The 18,643-nt window shown below is 44.0% G+C and overlaps 1 protein-coding gene across 1 annotated transcript; it reads left to right on the top strand.

The window, feature by feature from the left end:
* The first annotated feature begins 879 nt into the window (after positions 1-879).
* Positions 880-9,145, top strand: VIM (vimentin). The gene is made up of 9 exons (XM_062507590.1): positions 880-1,501; positions 1,673-1,733; positions 5,726-5,821; positions 5,962-6,123; positions 6,609-6,734; positions 7,449-7,669; positions 7,763-7,806; positions 8,218-8,303; positions 8,785-9,145. Exons 1-9 carry the CDS (start codon positions 960-962, stop codon positions 8,824-8,826), a joined length of 1,380 nt encoding a protein of 459 aa, XP_062363574.1. The 5' UTR covers positions 880-959; the 3' UTR covers positions 8,827-9,145.
* Positions 9,146-18,643: the final 9,498 nt, after the last annotated feature.

The following is an 18,643-nucleotide window of genomic DNA, read 5'->3' as shown; positions in this document are numbered from 1 at the left end:
AAAATTAATAGCAAAAGTCTGTTGGGTACAACAATGGAGAAATAAACCTTTGTTAAAATCAAGCCTGCTACTATCCTAGTTATCATCCAGTAGCAAGATGCTGGATGCAGCAACTTCAATAATGTTTTTGCAGTATACAAAACCCCCCAAAATTATTCCTGGGATCATTGTTACCATAATGGCAGAATTAAGCCCCAGGCATGTAACTGCTTACCCAGCTACAAGGAAAACATATTTAACCTGTAAAGTTTGTGTCTTAAGCTTAGGAGCTACGATTGCTATTATGGGAGGCAGCTAAAGAAAACACATACATTATTTTTCTGGTTGTTCATTTTGAACACTTGGCAGCCCTTTGTGAATAGCTAGCACAATTTTTCCCTGATCGTACTGTTTCAGAAAGCTCAAAAGGAAACGAAAGTTTCCTAGAAAGCTTTGTATACATATACATCATACCTACAGAGGGGTTTTAATAGGTTATTCGGAGTATTTTGCCAGGCCTGTAACACAGCAAACTTGCCAACCCCGTCTTGCAGTGACCGCGCTCACTCAGGAGGGGAACAAGGAGATGCGAGGGGGAAACCCAGCGCCCATTTCCGCGACACCGAAGACGCCGCCGCTGTCACCCCCGCGCTCCCCGCGCCCCTCCGTACGGTAGGGCACCGCCCTGCCACGTCCCGCAGCCCCGGCGGAAACCTGCCGGTCTCTGGGGACCCAGCCCCAGCACAAGCTGCCGCCCACCCCCCGCCCCGCCGGCAGAGCCGAGCCGAGCCGCCCCGCTCGTTCCTTTGTGTCCGCGGCCGCCGCCCCTTCCCCGCGGGCGGGGCGGAGCGGGGCGGGCCGGCGGGGCGGGTTCGCGGCGCCCATAAGAAGGGGCCTGGCCGCGGCCACCGCCCTTCTTCGCCGCACACCCAGGTCGCCCCACTCCGCTCCCGGATTACAAAGCCCGAGCCGCCGTCGCAATGAGCATCAGCACGAAAAACTCGTCGTACCGCCGCATGTTCGGCGGGGGCAGCCGCCCCAGCACCGGCACCCGGTACATCACGTCCAGCAGCCGGTACTCGCTGGGCAGCGCCCTGCGGCCCAGCAGCGCCCGGTACGTGTCCGCCTCGCCCGGCGGCATGTACGCCACTAAGACGACGTCGGTGCGGCTGCGGAGCAGCATGCCGCCCATGCGGCTCCACGACTCCGTGGATTTCACCCTGGCCGACGCCATCAACACGGAGTTCAAGGCGAACCGCACCAACGAGAAGGTTGAGCTGCAGGAGCTTAATGACCGCTTCGCCAACTACATCGACAAGGTGCGCTTCCTAGAGCAGCAGAACAAGATCTTGCTGGCCGAGCTGGAGCAGCTCAAGGGCAAGGGCACGTCCCGCCTGGGCGACCTGTACGAGGAGGAGATGCGGGAGCTGCGGCGACAGGTGGACCAGCTCACCAACGACAAGGCACGCGTGGAAGTGGAGCGGGACAACCTCGCCGACGACATCATGCGGCTGCGGGAGAAGTGAGCGTGCCTGGGGAACGCGGGTTCGGGCTGCCGGCGCCTCCCGCTGCCTCCCCCTGCCCTGTCCCCTGGCGCGGAGGCAGCCCCTGAGCATCCCGGGCGGGCGGGAGGCTGGGCGGGGGGATTTGGGTGAACCCCGCTCCCTCCTCACCGCTGTGTTGCCCCTTCCAGGTTGCAAGAGGAGATGCTTCAAAGAGAGGAGGCTGAGAGTACCCTGCAGTCCTTCAGACAGGTTAGCGGTGTTGGAGGAGGGAGGGGCCCGAGGAAGTGGTGGCTGTGCCTGGGGCGGAGGGTGGGAGTGCAGGAGTTGGCTTTCCTTGCACAAAGAGATTCCGTCAGTTCTCACGCGGGCCCTCCGTGTTTTCTTTAGAGGGATGCTGCAGTCGGAGGGGAGGGGAGGGAAACTATTGTCCTGCTTTATCCAAGTCTAGCCCGTTTTATAAAAAACGCCCCAACGTGGAATCACTTTCCGATCCAATAAAAGTGAAAGGGGGCCATCTGCTCGCTTGGCTGAAGGGTATTAATGGTTTCTATGGGATTCACCGTGGAATGCAGATACAGGCATTATGGCAAGTGTGGTGGCAGCAGATTGAAATAATAGATCCCTTTGTGTCCGGGGTGGGGGGGCGCAGTGGGCTGCATTCTTACTAAATGTGTAATGGTGCGGGAATATTTCTGGTGAACTGTGTCTATTATGGGCCAGTTTTTGTACAAAACATAACTCCTTTTTGATGAATCATTGGTCAGTGCATTACTGGGCAACAGTTTCAAATTTTAGGGTTTTCATGTGGGTGTTGTCTGCTGACAAGAAGTAGACAATATGTTCCTTGGGGCGAGGTCATAGGATTGAGTTTGCCTCCTCTGAGTGTCCATTAAGAACGTGGAATCTAATACTCTGTGAAACAAAGATGTTAATTTAGGAAACAAGTTATGTTAGGGTTCAGTCTTTGTGGGATGCTGTGATGTTATCCAGATAAAGTAAATCTATATGACAACCAGAAACAACTGTGTAAACAGTGTTTAAAAATTCTTAAGCTCAGGTTTTCACTTGTGCAAAACCAGCTTTCAATTTAGATTAAGCCTTGTTTGGACTAAGAGATATTTAGGAATGTGCCTTCTCAAAACAAGGTCTCTTCCCTAAAACTGCTGGTGTAAAACAGCATTGCTAGCATTCTTCCAGACTGGACGTGACTGACTTTATCACCAGTCAGCTGGCTACAGGTTGACTTTGTACCAGAGCTCTTCATAGGCATTAACAGAAGTCACTATTCAGGAAATCAGCACTTGATTGTCAGCGTTTCCCTGGGAAAGGCTTTTGACTGCTGTATATTTACAGTCCTTGAAGGAGAGCAGGTGTGTTCAAGAGATAGTGTGGGGAAACTGAAACACTTACTCCCATTCAGAGGCTGGGAATTCAGTCCCCACAGGCATTCTGGGGACAGAAGTTTTAAACAACAGTTTGGGATGCTGCCTTAATTTAAGCTTCTGGGGTTGTTTTTTTTTTTTTGAGTGCCAAGATAGTTTACTGTAGTGTGAAGTTCTGTGAAGGAGAATTTAACTTTAAATTTAGAGAAGCTCATCTACGCTGATTCATTGCTGCATTCAGTTGAAGGATCAATTGACTTAAGGTTGGCTTTTACATAGTCTTTCATATTTAATTGGTGCACTTCAGGCATATTGAATCTTATGAAGGCTCTAGGCTTTAAAGTGAGCTTGGCTTGGTGTGCATACCCCATGCTCATTATCCAGCTCTTCCCTGTACTGTGGAAAGGGGTCACTCAGGAGCTTAGCCTTTAGCAGTTGTGTGCATGCAGGACTGTCAGAATTGCATCAATTTAACCTCCTAAGCTGTAGCTTGTGCATAAAATTTACTTGTGCAAATCATTGTCTGTGGAAACTACACTAAATCCACTCAAGACATAACTGGTGCATGCTGATGTGCTTGATTTGAACATCACTGCTCAGACCTCATTTTTCCTTACTGGCAAGGGTGGAGTTAACATGCAGGTTTTGTAACCTAAATATGTTTCCGTGTAAATTTTGTTCTTCTGAAAGTGAAATTAAATTCACAGAACATTGAAGCTGTTCTCCTGTTGTGCTTTCCATTTTAAAACAATGTGCCATTTTCTGTTAAATCATATTTTTCCACTGGAAATTTGGATAGTTTTGGAGCACTTCAGCAAGTGATTTGCTGTTCTGGTGTATCGTCAAAGCTACTTTTTACTTGGTGGAGCAGTTGTGTACTTGAGTATTTTAAAATAAAGAACAAATATTTAAACTTATTTCCTAAAGCTGCCTGTTTCAGACTGTTGAGCTCATATGTACTGAATTTTAATTAATTTCTTCTGGGCAAAGATGTGATTATACTCATGTGCTGAGGGGTGTACTGCAGAAAGAATATGTGAAAGTTCTGTGAGGACTTTCCTTTGGGGCAGGACAAGCATCAGAGTTAGTGAGAAAGTTACTGCAGCTTTGCCTGCTAGTCTAGCAGCAAGGAATAGGTCCTGAACCTGTGACAAGCCTAACAGGTCAGGTCCTAGCTAACATGGGGTTTCTCTGAAGTAAACATGGATGCTCAACCCTGCAAAGTGTGTGGCGTGCAATGAAGAATCTCCTAGGATAAAATCAGTGCCTGCTTCAGCTGCATGTGTCTGTGGCTCATACTTGTTCAACTGCATGTATCAGGCTCATACTTGTTCAGACTACAAGTAGTCTATTCGTTTATGTGGTTCTCCACAACATCTGGGAACTGCTGAAACATTGAATCCTAGTGATAGGGAATGCATAAATGATAGTATATAGTGAAGTATACACCATATATTGTAAGGGTCTTCAGTTTAAACTGCTTTCAATTTACTATAAGGTCCTAAAATCCTGGAGCTATTCAGTTGTTACAAATAAAATTAATAGCCTTCAGGGTGGAGATTTCTGTAAAATCCTCTAGAAAATCTTTGGATGTCTGGCCAGTTATGTAAACATGTTGGGTCACAGCCATGTAATTTTCTGCCGGAATGATCTTGAGCAGTTTTGGGGAGAGGAGAACAAATTAATTTGGAAATTCTTTCCCTAAACTGAAAAACAGAGCTGATATGAACTGTGGGTGTAGCACAGGAACTGGTAGAAAAGTTATGGAATTACACATGAAAGGGGTATTTTGCTGGATAAAGTAAACAGAATAATTCTTCTGGAGCAAGGACCTTATCCCAGAGTAGGATTGATCCAAGGAAAGGCTTTCTAGGAGTCTAAAGAAAACATTCCTTATTTCAAAGGTGCCATAATAGAGACAGCTGCTGATTAGGAATGCTTATGCTTTGGGCAGTCCAAAATAGCATTGGAGTAAGCTGTGAGAACCCGATATGTTAATACCCTGTGAGCACAAGCATGTGGCTGTGTATGTAACTAGAGCGAAAGGAGCAGTCTTCCCCTTTGCAAACTAAATGCCCTACACAATCAAATGTAAGAAGTTGCCAATCAAGGTCTAGTCTTATGTTTTTGAGCGAATTCAAGTTGTTCCCTTGCAACATTCGTGACGTGTCTTCTGTTATGCTCTAAATGAATTTTTGCTGTTGATTAAGACTATCTCCGTCCAGCAAAAGGTGGAGTCTTTGCCAGCAACTGAGGGTGTAGGCAGTGATGAGTTTGTGTTTATGCTCATACCTTCTTTTTCTCAAGGGAGATCTGTTGACCTGCATTAAGTGAATGCTGCAGTTTATATGTGCCTCACCAGCTTTACAAATACGCTTTAAAATTGTGGTCTGTGGACCTAAGGGGCTCTGTGCTTATTCACCGAGGAGTCCTTAAGTTAAGCCCACTGATAGGCATGGAGGCACATGTGTTGCACTTTTTTAGCCCCACTGAAAAGAGTGGAAGTTTGCAAATTGCAACTTTTTGTCAGTGTAGTCAAGCTAGAAGCACCTACTGCCAACTTCTGGCTCAAGTACTTGAACGATTTATAGCCACTATGATCTGTGTGCTCTTAGCCCCATGTCAGCAAAGGTGATATAATCAACATATGTGGTATAGTTTTCAAAATCACAATAAAGGTGCATGTAATTGTTTAAGGCTATGGTAGGAGATGGCAAAAAGGTTTTTTTACAGCTTTTGATTTCATATTGTCTTGTCAAAAAGCTCAGATGTAGCATCAGTCTGTATGCTGCTGAACTTGCTCTAAGACTTCTCTCCATCAGTTTTATAAGGTTATGATTTGTTCTTCTCTCTGGTCAGGATGTTGACAATGCCTCTCTGGCACGTCTTGATCTTGAGCGCAAAGTTGAGTCCCTGCAAGAAGAGATTGTCTTCTTGAAGAAGCTTCATGATGAGGTAAGCTGAGAAATGAGGTCTGTGTTTAGATGCAGACTGTCTAGCCAGGAAGCTCTTTGCGGGTTCTGTCCCGGAGTCCCCACCTGTGTATGATCTGTGTGCTTTTGTGCAATAATGTTGAGTGTCTGCTTTTCTCCAAGGAAATCCGAGAATTGCAAGCCCAACTCCAGGAACAGCACATCCAGATTGATATGGATGTTTCTAAGCCTGATCTTACTGCTGCCCTGCGTGACGTTCGCCAGCAGTATGAAAGTGTTGCTGCTAAGAATCTTCAGGAGGCTGAAGAGTGGTACAAGTCCAAAGTAAGTAAAAATGCATCAGGCAGTGCAACTAATTCTTTTTGACAGCTCTGTTTTTCCCTTGCTGTTCCCTCTCTCTCTCTAATGGACATGAACCATGACACAAAGTCTTTTTTAAAATCCTAATCTGGGAAGGGTACAACTGAAAACATTTTGTGCCATAACTACAGTATCAAAGTAAGGGATGCACACTGGGAGTCTTTCCTGTGCTTCTGAAAGCAGATGTTGGATGAAGTACTGGAGAAATGAGTGAAAAAAAATGGTGAAAAGGTGGGAAATGTACAAAGTGGGGAAACAAGCATGAAAGTTTCTATGAATTCTAATATAACACTTAGAAATAGAGAGGCACTTTAAGAGTAATACTAATATTTAAACATTTCAGGTGCTAACCCTTGTAATACCTTCAGTTGTCCTCACCTGCTGTGTCCACAGAGGGTGTGTTTCTCCATTTGTTGAAGTGTTATGCTGACCAGACTGGGGTTTTCCAGTTTGCAGATCTCTCTGAAGCTGCTAACAGGAACAATGATGCCCTGCGCCAGGCCAAGCAGGAAGCGAATGAGTACCGCAGACAGATCCAGTCTCTCACCTGCGAAGTGGATGCTCTCAAGGGAAGCGTAAGTAGAAGACCGAAGCTCTTCATTGAAGCTTTAAGCACTGCACTGCAGTTTAATTGCTAATTTGGATGTGAACGTAGGTGATCTGCTATGCAATTCAGCAGCATATTAGTGCTCTTTGAAAAGGATGCTGTGGGCTCAATTTGTGCGTATGCACAACAGTGCACTGACTAGATTGATACACTGAATTAGTCTTACTTAAGCTGTAAACAATAAGTTCATTCTCTTACTATAATATTCACTGTTTACTTAGCAACATAAAGTGTTTGTGCCTTGTCTGTCATGTACAGCTAAAGTTATATAAAGAATCTTGAGGAGCAGTGAAAGGTGCAAATCATGCTGTTGCTAGAACATGACTGCATTAAAGACAGGCTTGAAGTGGATGTAACAGTGTTTAGTGTTTAAGCCTGTAAACCTCCTCTACTACAGACTGGCTGCATGCTGACTTGAGCTGCATGTGTTGGGCTTACTGCAAAGGATGTCTTTGCCACCTGGTAGAACAAATAAGTGGTACACCTCAGATCACACATCAGCATAACCTTCCCTGACTTTGCAAAGGGAAGATAAGGAGATGACAAATTTGGGACACATCTGGGCATTTTCAGAAGGGATGCTAATGTAACACAACTTTCCTTCTTTAAAATGTTAAGGGTCATGAGGGTGGGGAAGAGTGACTGAACTGCAGCAGTGCTTGATTTCAATATTCTCTTCCAGAATGAGTCCTTGGAGCGCCAGATGCGTGAAATGGAGGAGAATTTTGCTGTTGAAGCTGCTAACTACCAAGACACTATTGGCCGTCTGCAGGATGAGATCCAGAACATGAAGGAAGAAATGGCTCGCCATCTCCGCGAGTACCAGGACCTGCTGAATGTAAAGATGGCTCTTGATATTGAGATTGCCACCTACAGAAAACTGCTGGAGGGTGAAGAGAGCAGGTAATTACATGCAGGCACTTTTCTAAAACCAGAAATTACTAGAAGATACTTTATACTCATGTCTGATTTTTATCAATTTCTTTTTTCCTTCAGGATTAACATGCCTATTCCAACCTTTGCTGCTTTGAACCTGAGAGGTAAGCTGTTTCTGCTATTTCAGTTTAGGCAGTTGCTCTATCATTAGCACGAGGGTTCTGAGTAGTTCCTTTTATACTGGTTTTTGAGCTTGTATAAGTGCAGTTGGTTGTGAATGCTCTTCTTGGATCTAACTACAGTATTTGCAATTGCTTAACCTTGGATGGTAGCAGCTCTTTTGTTCCTGGACACATTTTTAAATATTGGTACATAGCAAGTAATTAGTTTGGATACCTGCTGAAAGTGATTTAAGGGGCATGGAGAGAAAATGTAGAAAAACTGGCTTATTCAGAGCAGGAGACTTTGTATACTAAATTGGGATTCTGGAAGTAGGCACTAAAATCTGTTACGCCTCATTTATTTGAGGAGGCACTTCATCTAGACTATTGGTAATAATGCATCTTCTTCTGCAGAAACCAACATTGAGTCTCAGCCAATGGTTGACACTCACTCAAAGAGAACACTTCTAATTAAGACCGTCGAAACTAGAGATGGACAGGTTGGTGGTAACTTAATTTTATTTCTATCACAGAAATAAAAACCTTAAATTCTTAAGTTTGCCTACTGCTTACTGCAGATTGTATGTAGTAGTAAGTATTGAGTAGAAGAGCAATTGGCACTCCAAGCTGTGTGAACATACAGGTGTAGCAAACGGGTTTTTCTGGAAAAAAGAAATCTAAATTCATCTGCTAGTAAAACTTTGTGACTGTTACCTGTGCATTGAGTATTTAAGTCCGGTTGAGATTCTCAAAAGATTTAATTAGGAAAACATGTGGCAGTAAACAGAGATACTTCACTTGCTTCAGATAAGATGCTGTTGTTTGTGTAAGTAAATAAAACTTGAATGGTTTCTGTATGCTATTTACAAACTAGAATTTCTTGTGAGTATGAGCTGATACCTGCTTATTCACATTTCAGAAGAGGATGTTCCACTTCTTAAAAACATTAAACTTAAGGCAAGTGTTTCTGTTTTTCATTAGGTTATTAATGAAACTTCCCAGCATCACGATGACTTGGAGTAAAGCTGAAGAGAAGATGCATAAAAAGGAGAAATTCTTACCAGCAAGATTGAAAAAGTCCATGTCTTAAAGGAAGAAACAGCTTTCAAGTGCCTTTCTGCAGTTTTTCCATGAGCGCAAGATGATTATGCTAGGAAATAGGTCTTAGATCTTGCAAACTGACTCTCCCTAAAGGATTAGAGTTTACAATGGAGTCTAGTTTACAAATAGCAATATCTTGTGCTGCAATACTGTTTTTAAGTATCTGAATTCAATAAAACTGCTTTTTCCAGCACAGTATGAGCAACCTGTCGCTACTTCAATAAATCTTTGGAAAATGGCTCTTGATGTGTTCTAATCTGTTAATTTCATTACTTTCTGGAAAGCCATAACATAATGCTGGAATTATTATACGGTTGACATCTCTAGTACTGGCTGTGTGGAATGCTGTTTTTTCAGTTTAACTAGATAAACTGTCTTACTCATTTACTACTTAGGTTTTGGAACCAATTTAAATGGATTATAACTGGCAGATGCATAATGTATTATGATATTTCTTATCACTTGAATAAAATACTTCAAGCTAATAAAAATTAATCTTGCTTCCATATACTAGTTAATGCAGTTACTAAATGTCAGAGTGCCTGAAGTACCTTAAAACTTGGTTTTATAAAACGTAGTAGCTATGTAGCATTGAAATAGTTCATGTGAACCCTTATCTCAGATGGCACCTTGCAGAGTTAACAGCTGACTTGGTGCATTAACTTATTTTTCTAAGAAAAGCTAGTTCCCAAAGGCTTGTTGGTATTACAGAAAGCTACATGAAGGCTTTGGCTGGAGTGGGGTTTAGGAGAAGCTAACTTGACCTTTTGCAGACAATTCCAGTATTTAAACCCTTTTAAAAAAGGAGAGACACCATGCTTGGTGCTCTCTGTTGAACATCTGTGTAAATGCAGCAGAACAGGAACAAGAAAGTTCTACTCTGCTGTGCCTTGCCATAATCTTCCAGGAGGCAGTAGTGAAAGTTGATGTCCTCTTTGAAGACTTAAAGTTTTCTTCAGCAGAGCAGCATACTTCTCAAATTTAAATAAAGACCCACAACAGTGCCCAGTGAAAGTAGCTACTGTGTTCTGCTTTTTGTAAGCTTTCACTGAGGTACAAATTTTCTGGAATGAGTAACTGCAAACTGAAATTTTTCAGTTAATACAAATCAGTTGATATGAATAGCATTCAGGGTAAGGGTAATACTTCTGTATTGTACAGACACTTGCTAGCATTTGGGAATTGGTCTGTAAGAAAAACACTGTTACCTTCATCTGATAGTGATGAAATCAATTTACTCCCTTTCCATCTTTGTTCTAAATCTTTGCTCAAGCATGTGACTAACTGGATGGAGTACAGGCACTGGAGGGAGTGTGGGAACAGTAGGAGGCTGCTTTTCTCATCCCAGTTGCTGGCAGCACCAGGTTAGGAGTCCTGCAGCATGGATACTAAAGGGGGAGGGGGGCAGTGCTTGGGGTGTGTTTCAATCTTATGCAATTCTAACACACAGGCATCCTGCAGCCTGAAGGTAGGGCCTGGGCCTAGGGAGGTGCCCCCCTAGCTACCCAGGGAGAATTTCTGCAGCTGTTCTTCACAGCAGAAAAGCACCTACAAACAAGGCATGTTGCTGTTCTCATCCCAGTTTCCTATAGGAAGTGTTCAAAGACTTCAACCTCCCACTTCCCATCAGACCAGGGGGGAGTTTTCTTTTTCCTGTTACACCAAACATGGGCTGATGATACACATATATATCCATTAGGCTGGGATATGTTCCTGTCCAGCTTGGTGCTTTATGTCCTTCCCAAGAGAAAAGTCCTGCAGCTGGTCCACCATTTGCCTGGACCCAAGAATCAGCCACAGCTTTGGCCTCACCAAAGCAGAACAGATTCAACCTGGTCCACTATACGGTGGGTAGGATATTCTCACTGGAAATTGCGAGTGAACACAGCCTTCTTCATGTTGCAGAGATTACAGATGACAGGTTTTCTACTACCTTTCAACATCCTGACCGATTTAAAAAAGCACAAATGAGTTTTCATGGGAAGTATTTCCTGCAATAATAGTAACTCTGGGCATGTGTAGTATCTCATTTTGAGCCCTTTATAGGCATTATGGTCAACAACATTTCAAGACAAGTGAAATAAGGGGCTGATGTCCTGTCTGTTGCAGAGTACTTAAATCTTTCTCTGGATCTAATTAGTGAAAAAGCTGAGCCAATGCTAAATGTAATTTCTTGCCGCTAAAGCAGTGTGAGACCCCTGTTTAGTGGCATCTGTCAGTGTATGGGCAGGGAGAGCGAGCTCCACTAGGGGATGGTGGGTACCTTTGCTGGCTCTGGGCAGAGACCCACAGCACAGTGTGCTGTTTGAAATGCACAATGACCTCTGGAGGTCGTGATAGTCTTTCAGGCTTCCACTCTGCCACCAGCTACCTGGCTCAGTGCTTTCTGTTGTCTTTGATTGCTTCACTCAGTAGATAAAAGAACTGCCTGTATCATGCACTGACTGTAGCAAAGGAGTTATTCTTGGCTTTTCAGTGTTTGGGATGTGGCAGAGCTCTCAGTCCTGGGAATAAATAGAAAAAAATAAATAAAAATAAATAAACCTAGTTGCCAAGGAGATAAGATTGCAGGAAACCTCAAAAACCTGCACCTCTGTGAGTACAAGAGCACCCTCATGGTGGAGAGTGGACAGTGGCTGTGTAAACTTCTAAGTGTTTGATCTAGGGGCACCAGCCTTATGCTCATATATAGTTACTGAAAGCTGCTTAGTGCTGAGCCAGCAGCTGACCTCAGAACTGTATTTCACATCCTAATAACTGCAGGTAGCAGCTGCACTGAATGGGGCAGTCCCCACTGATGGCTGGGCACTTGTCCTGCCCTCCAACGAGCCCCACGAAGCTGCTCCCATGAGCTTACATGAGTGCCTCCAAATATGCAAGCTGTTCCCACAGTCAACAATAACAATCCTCCAGATGACTGAAAATCCTCATATTTCATTTGTTTTGACTCATATAGCCAGAACCTTGTGTTCTTTTCTTTATTTTTTCTTTTTTTTTCTTTGAATAATATTGTAAAACACAGAAACTGTTAGCAGAGACTCCATATTCCAAGCCCCTGGGAACATGTAGCTAACACAGTTCTTCTTCCATCCAGTAGGTCTGCTTTAGTATACAGCAAATGTACTTTTCCCTTCCCTTCCCTTCCCTTCCCTTCCCTTCCCTTCCCTTCCCTTCCCTTCCCTTCCCTTCCCTTCCCTTCCCTTCCCTTCCCTTCCCTTCCCTTCCCTTCCCTTCCCTTCCCTTCCCTTCCCTTCCCTTCCCTTTTTTCTTTATTCTCTCTCCTCTCCTCTCCTCTCCTCTCCTCTCCTCTCCTCTCCTCTCCTCTCCTCTCCTCTCCTCTCCTCTCCTCTCCTCTCCTCTCCTCTCCTCTCCTCTCCTCTCCTCTCCTCTCCTCTCCTCTCCTCTCCTCTCCTCTCCTCTCCTCTCCTCTCCTCATTTCATTGTTGAACACACTTCTCTGACACAGAGTGCTCACAGTTCTGTCCCAGACAAAGGCTCTGGCCTTTTCCCTACCCTCCCCTTTTCAGCTCTTTTCAGCTATCACATCAGTAAATGAATTTGGTGCTTTCACTGATTCCACTATGCTGGGTGGGAACATCTGTAAGTTTTTAAAATGCATGGAGGAAATACCCACAAGACTGCTCAGAGGTTCTGAATGTTCAGCTGTGAAGTGAAGTTGCTCAGAACACCTTGGCTGAAGCCTGCTGAGAGCACACTGAGTCTGTCATGGTGGGGGCTGGCCTTGCTGGGCTGCAGGCTGCTGGGCACTGCTCCACAGACTGACAGGGGTCTGGACAAAGACACAGAAGCATCCAAGGAACTTTCAGAAAACTGCTAATAGGAAACCACTCATCCCAGCCCACTGAGAACCTTCCCAGCTGGGGTCTGGGCCAAATCCCCCCAGTCTAGGCCCATCACCTGTGATCAGAGCACTTACAGGGCTCACATTCAAAGGCCTTTTTGCAGGTGCAAGGTCTCACATGTAAGTGGGTTACTGGGCACTTTGAGACTGGTCTGTTTTCCCATTAGCCAGTCATTTAAACATTTCATGTAAATTCTCAGTCACCTTTAAGCACCCATGGAGCATGGAGACACTTGTGGCTGACATCCCCATCTTGGTGGCAGTCACCAAAGACCCAATGCTGCATAGAGATCGTGTCCTGCTGCTGTTGGTAGGGTCCTGCTCCTGGCCAGGGCTTGCTTATGCCAACTGCTGGAAGGGAAGGCATTCAGAGGATATAAATTCCCAGGTTTGGAGCGGATGAACAATTGAATGGAAGGATAGAGAATTGTGCTGGTGCTCTAGGAAGTAATAGAGATTTTCATTATAAAATACTTCCCCAGGGGAAGCCTGGATACTGCCAAAATTTTTAAAGTAATTTACATAGAATAGAGTACTCTAAGAGACACTTGAGTGCAGTCACACGTGCAGAACTAGGAAGTGCCAAAAATAAAATTGTATCTACAGTCCTCATTTGGTCCCTTCATGCTCATGCATAATCCTGTGGATCTGAGCTGTAAGTTCATGTACCTTGTCTTACTGAGTGCACACACCCAACAGCACTTCAGGAATCACTACTGCTCACTGCTAGAGCATTTCAGATTTCCTGCATTTGTGTTTCCCAAGTTTATCTGCTTTCGAAAGTCTGAAATTTTCATTTCCACTAAAGTACCCTCTGCTGTTCTTCATGGTCCTTTGCAACACCCCTGCAGGAGGTGAGGCACTGCCAGCCCTGTTTGAGATGTAGGGCCATGGAGCACAGCAGTCAGGATCAGAAGTGGAAGCCAGTCTCAGGGGTCCACTGGGAAGGTGTTTAGCACTGTGTACTTTTGAGGCACTTACTGATTTCAGATCCAGGTACTTTCCCAGTCTAGATTTCAGATTAGGTCCCTACAAAATGAAGCTCACACATTATGGGGTACCAATGTAAAGCACAATTCAAATGAAATTGTCAGCTTCGGCCAGGAAAGCTATAGCACCAAGATGGGAGAATTGGTGTCTCCAACAGCGTAGAGTTACCTTAGCTATAAGACTCTTTTCCTTCCACAGCATATGGCATCCTTCGTTCCATGTTCCTCCTTCTGCACTAAGGGCAGAACAGGCCCCCTCCCAACCCAGTCCAAGGGCATTGCCCAGGCCCACGAGCTGGCCAGAGGAAAAAGTTGCTTGTGGGCTTCCATCCATAGCAACCAAACTCATTGCTTCTGGGAAGGGCAAGTCCACAGCAGCCCCTTCTCTGCACAGTGGTGTGTCATACTTTCCCTACACACGCCTCAGCCGGACATTTTGGGCCGGTTTCTTTTCCAGAGATGTATTGCAGCTGTCTCCCTGTGGTGCATGATGTGAACTGCAAGGCAAAGACATCCTGCATGGAGCCTTTCTGCAGGGAATGACATAGGGTGGCTGCAAAGGGACAGATGCCGCTTTCTCCAAGAACTGTCCTGCAGTTATTCTCTGCTACTGTCAGAGAGACAGGAAGATGTCTCAGACTTGACAGACAGCATATAAATATATTTTCAGCATGGAGAAATATGGTGGGTTGAACTCGGCCAGCAGCCAAGCACCTACAGAAATGCTTGCTTGTCCTTGTCACTGCAAGTGAGATGGGGGATAAAAAAAAGGAAAATCCAAAGTAAGAAAATTGGTGAGTGGAGATAAAGGCAGTATAATAGGTGAAGAAAAAACTGGGAGAAAACTCCAGGAAAAATAAAGGCAATTACACACTATGCCCCACAGCCAGATGGAGGCCCACCTGGTCTCTGAACAGTGACCACCGTGGAAGCCTTCTTTGTCCTTTATCTCAGTCTGATGGTAGAGCTGATTGCATATGATATTGTATGGTATGGAATATCCTGTTGGCCAATTCAGGTCATTTGTCCCATCTGTGTTCCTTCCCAGTGTCTTTCCTACCCTCAGCCAGGCTTGTTGATGGGTCAGAGTGGGAAAAAAAAGAGAAAGCCTTGCAAGCGCTGTTCAGCCAAAATATCAGTACGCCACCAACACTGTTTTAGTCACATATCCCAAACACAGCAGCCCTAGGACTGCTGTGAAGATAGTGAACTCCATCTGAGCCAGACTCAGTCAAGAATCTTGCAGAAATTCAGATGGGAGTGTGTGTCTCTGTACCTGGAAATGGGGCAGAGGCCAGACACATGATCTGAGAAAGACCCAGATTCAAAGTCATTATTTTCCAAGTAAAGAGGAGGGCTTGAAGCCCAGATCTCCCAACTTAAGACACCTCATAGACTTCATGGCTGTCCAAGAAATGTATGAGCTAGAAGATCTCTGCTTTTTCTACAACCAGCTTTATAATTCATAGAAAATTGAGTAATATGGGGAGCTTTTTCTGTCTGAAGCACTCCATGTGCAGACCAGGTTTCCACTCCCACCTCTAGTTATTGTGTAAATACTGCAAATATACCTTGGCTCCCACCAACTGTAAACCATTGCAATCATATTTTAAAAGTTTATTTTGCAAATTTGAGATGGTAATTGCAAACATATTTTTTGCTTCAGCAGTCCTTCTTTGATGATGTTTGCTGGAGTGCATGGTTTGTCTCCCTGACTTTTCCTCTCAGCTCTCAGTACCCTACAGCTGAGTGGCTGTGGAAGTGTTTCTGTACCACACAAAGACTTTCCATGACTTTTTGGGCTAAAAAATACCGTACTGTGATCTAGGAGGGATCTGGAGTGGGAAATTCTTGCATCGGTAGAGTATATTTCTATCATGGTAAAATCCTGTTCAGTATTCAGTTACTTTCAAAATGAAAAAGCTTTTTCTTATATGTTAACAGAATTCCTTGGTTTTCACTTCATGCCCGTTGCCTCGAACCCTTCTCCTGGATACCACTGAGGAGAGCCTGGCTTTGTCTTTGGTTTTCCTGACACCAGGCATTTATGTGATGTAAATTGATGTGATCCTCCTGAGCCTTCTGTTCTCCAGGCCAAAGAGTCCCAGACCTCTCAGGCTCCTCTACTCATGTTTCAGGTAATCCAAACTCTTCATTGTCCTCATAGCCCTTGGCTTGACCTGTTCCTGTACATCCGTCTCTCTCTTCTGCTGGGGAGCCAAGAACTGGACATGACATTGTAGAGGGGTCTCACCAGGGCTTTGCAGAAGGGAAGGATCACCTCTTCCAGGAAACTTAGCTTCATTGTATCAAATTATACTCACAAGGTGTAAAAAGGATCCCTAGAAAGTGGTGGCCTGGAAGATGGGGGTGGGGTGGGGGTGGGAAGTAAAGCCCAGAGCTCTACAACAACATAAGAAAAGCCATTTTGAGTCAGGCCAGTCATCTGCCTGCCCTCTACAGAGCTTGCTGGGAAAAAGGGCATAAAGAACAGGGCTCCAGTTCCTTGAACGGCCTTTATTTTAAGGCAAAGAGAATTTCAGGGGCTTTTTGAGCCAGTGGCTTTATCCAAACCATTGATGAAATTGTCTGATGTGATTTGAGTAGCTTTATATTTTTAGTTTCTAACAGAGTGTATTTCATAATATGACAGTACACCAGGGAAGAGCATTGCCTTTTGATTATTTTATCCTTATTGTCTGATAAATTTCTTGGCTTTCCAGAAGTTACTCTATTATGAAACCTGGTAAATAATCATCCTGTGCTCAATCCCCTCCATGTTATCCCTCATTTGACAGACAGATTTTCCTTCTCTGGAAGTGTTCAAGGACAGGTTGGATGGGGCTCTGAGCACCTCATCTAGTGAAAGGTATCCCTACCCACAGCAGGGAGGTTGGAACTAGATGATCTATAAGGTCCTTTCCAACCCAAAATATTCTCTAAGTCTGTGATTGTCTACTCACTCTCTTCCAGCACATATGCATATTTCAATATATATAGTGCCTTCTCATCAGGAAGTCATCCTGTAATCCTAATAATCCTCATCACTCTACTCCTCATTCTAGTCCTGCTATGATCTATTTAAAACGAGGTGACTAAGAACATGTGATCTTGAAAATGTGCATTGGAGCAATACAAAGTGACATAATGAGAACACCTGTTTTGTCCTCAAAATAAGTAAAAATGTCCTAGCTACTTTTTTGATCACTGCTCAGTACTGGGCTGATGTTTTCAGAAAGTTATCCAAACTGACTCAAAGATCTGTTTCCTAAGGACAAATAGGTATGAGTTATTTTTTTCCCCTACTCTGCTGTCACTGACGTTAAATTTTCATTCTCCGTTTGATCACCCAGTTATCTAGGAACACAATACCCCTCTGCATCTTTGAGCTCAGTATTAAATATTTATTGCCCTTTTTTCTTTTGTCAACCTGCTGGATAGCCTTGACTAGGTCCCTGGGGAATGTACTTAATGGTAAAGTCCAATGTCTACTTGTGGCAGCCCACCGACACCTTCTTTCCACAGGGAAGGCCCTCCATTGTTTCTGTCATTTCCTGCCCTCTAGCTTAAAACTGGTAAAACATGACCTTTGTATCTCTTAGAAATCTGAGGTTATTGTTACACATTTTTTTTTACAGAATTTTCCACCTGCACCACCCTTACACACAAATCTTGTATAATCCTATAGAGGTTTCCACCACATCTGTGATATGTGACTTCCCTGAGAAAAAATGCATGTGAAATCCTACCCAGCACAGCTGCTCTCACAGTTCCTCTTGATCTTGACAGGTAAAAACATTAGTGTTATTCTCTCTAGATTTCAGGATCACCCTGGAGCCTCTTTTTGAGAGTCTGAAGTTATATCAGCCATTTTCCGTTCCTCTGACACCAGATGCATTGCAGTTCACAAATTACCTGTTTCATGCTGAGTCGCTGCAGAGCTAGCTGCATGATGGTTGCTGTTCTGCCTTCTTCTTACCTGTCAATGTATTGATTTGCTTCAAAACCTTTTCAGTTTGAGATTGTTCTTCATCTGTCTCAAGGGGCTCCTTCACCTTTTCCTTAATGAGCTGCATCCATCTAAGTTTTTTCTTATTTTTGCTGAGTAATCCTTCTACTTCTTAACTATCTGACTTGAAGCTGCACTGAATTTCTGGCAGACATCATGATTTGGATATGACTGAAAGTGTTTTTTATTAGCAACTTGCCACTTAAACAGGTATTTGATCCATATCATTAGAGATCTACTTTTCAGATGCTAGATTTTCCTGGGTTTCCCATTTGGACATGACTTCTGTCAAAGTCTAGTAGTTCTTTTTATTGTCCTTTTAAACCTGGGTGGTGCTTTCTGTGAGTTTTTTCCTTTTCCTTTTCCTTTTCCTTTTCCTTTTCCTTTTCCTTTTCCTTTTCCTTTTCCTTTTCCTCTTTCTTGAAGGCTTTTCAGCATGATAGTGGGCATTTCTCAGTTTAATATGGTGCCATGGTTTAACCTCATCTGGTAACTAAGTGCCACACAGCCACTTGCTTGCTTCCTGCCCCCTCACCCCTGATGGGATGAGAAGAATCAGAGAAAGTTAAAGCTAGGGATTGAGATGAGTTTAATAATTTAGATAATATATAAAATATTACTACTACTAATAATAATAATTACAATGAAAAAAGGAAGAAAATGAAAAGAGGAATAAAACCCAGGAGAAAAGTGATGTACAATACAATTTCTCACCACCTGCTGGCTGACACCCAGCCCATTCCTGAGTTGAGATCTGCCCCTTTAGGTCAACTCCCCCCAGTTTTATCCTGAGCATGAGGTTCTGTGATGTGGAATATCCCTTTGGCCAGTTTCATCGGTTGTCCTGGCTCTTCTCTTTCCCAGCTATCTTCTCCCTTT

The sequence above is a fragment of the Cinclus cinclus genome, chromosome 1, assembly GCF_963662255.1.
Source record: "Cinclus cinclus chromosome 1, bCinCin1.1, whole genome shotgun sequence".
Lineage (NCBI taxonomy): Eukaryota > Metazoa > Chordata > Aves > Passeriformes > Cinclidae > Cinclus > Cinclus cinclus.
This window is presented reverse-complemented; position numbering and strand designations above follow the sequence as displayed.

Bases quoted from the DNA above. Each gene is read 5' to 3' on its own strand.
- VIM (XM_062507590.1), top strand. From the start codon at position 960: ATGAGCATCAGCACGAAAAACTCGTCGTACCGCCGCATGTTCGGCGGG. The intron at 1,734-5,725 runs GTTAGCGGTGTT...CTCTCTGGTCAG, and splicing joins CCCTGCAGTCCTTCAGACAG to GATGTTGACAATGCCTCTCT. The intron at 8,304-8,784 runs GTTGGTGGTAAC...GTTTTTCATTAG, and splicing joins TCGAAACTAGAGATGGACAG to GTTATTAATGAAACTTCCCA.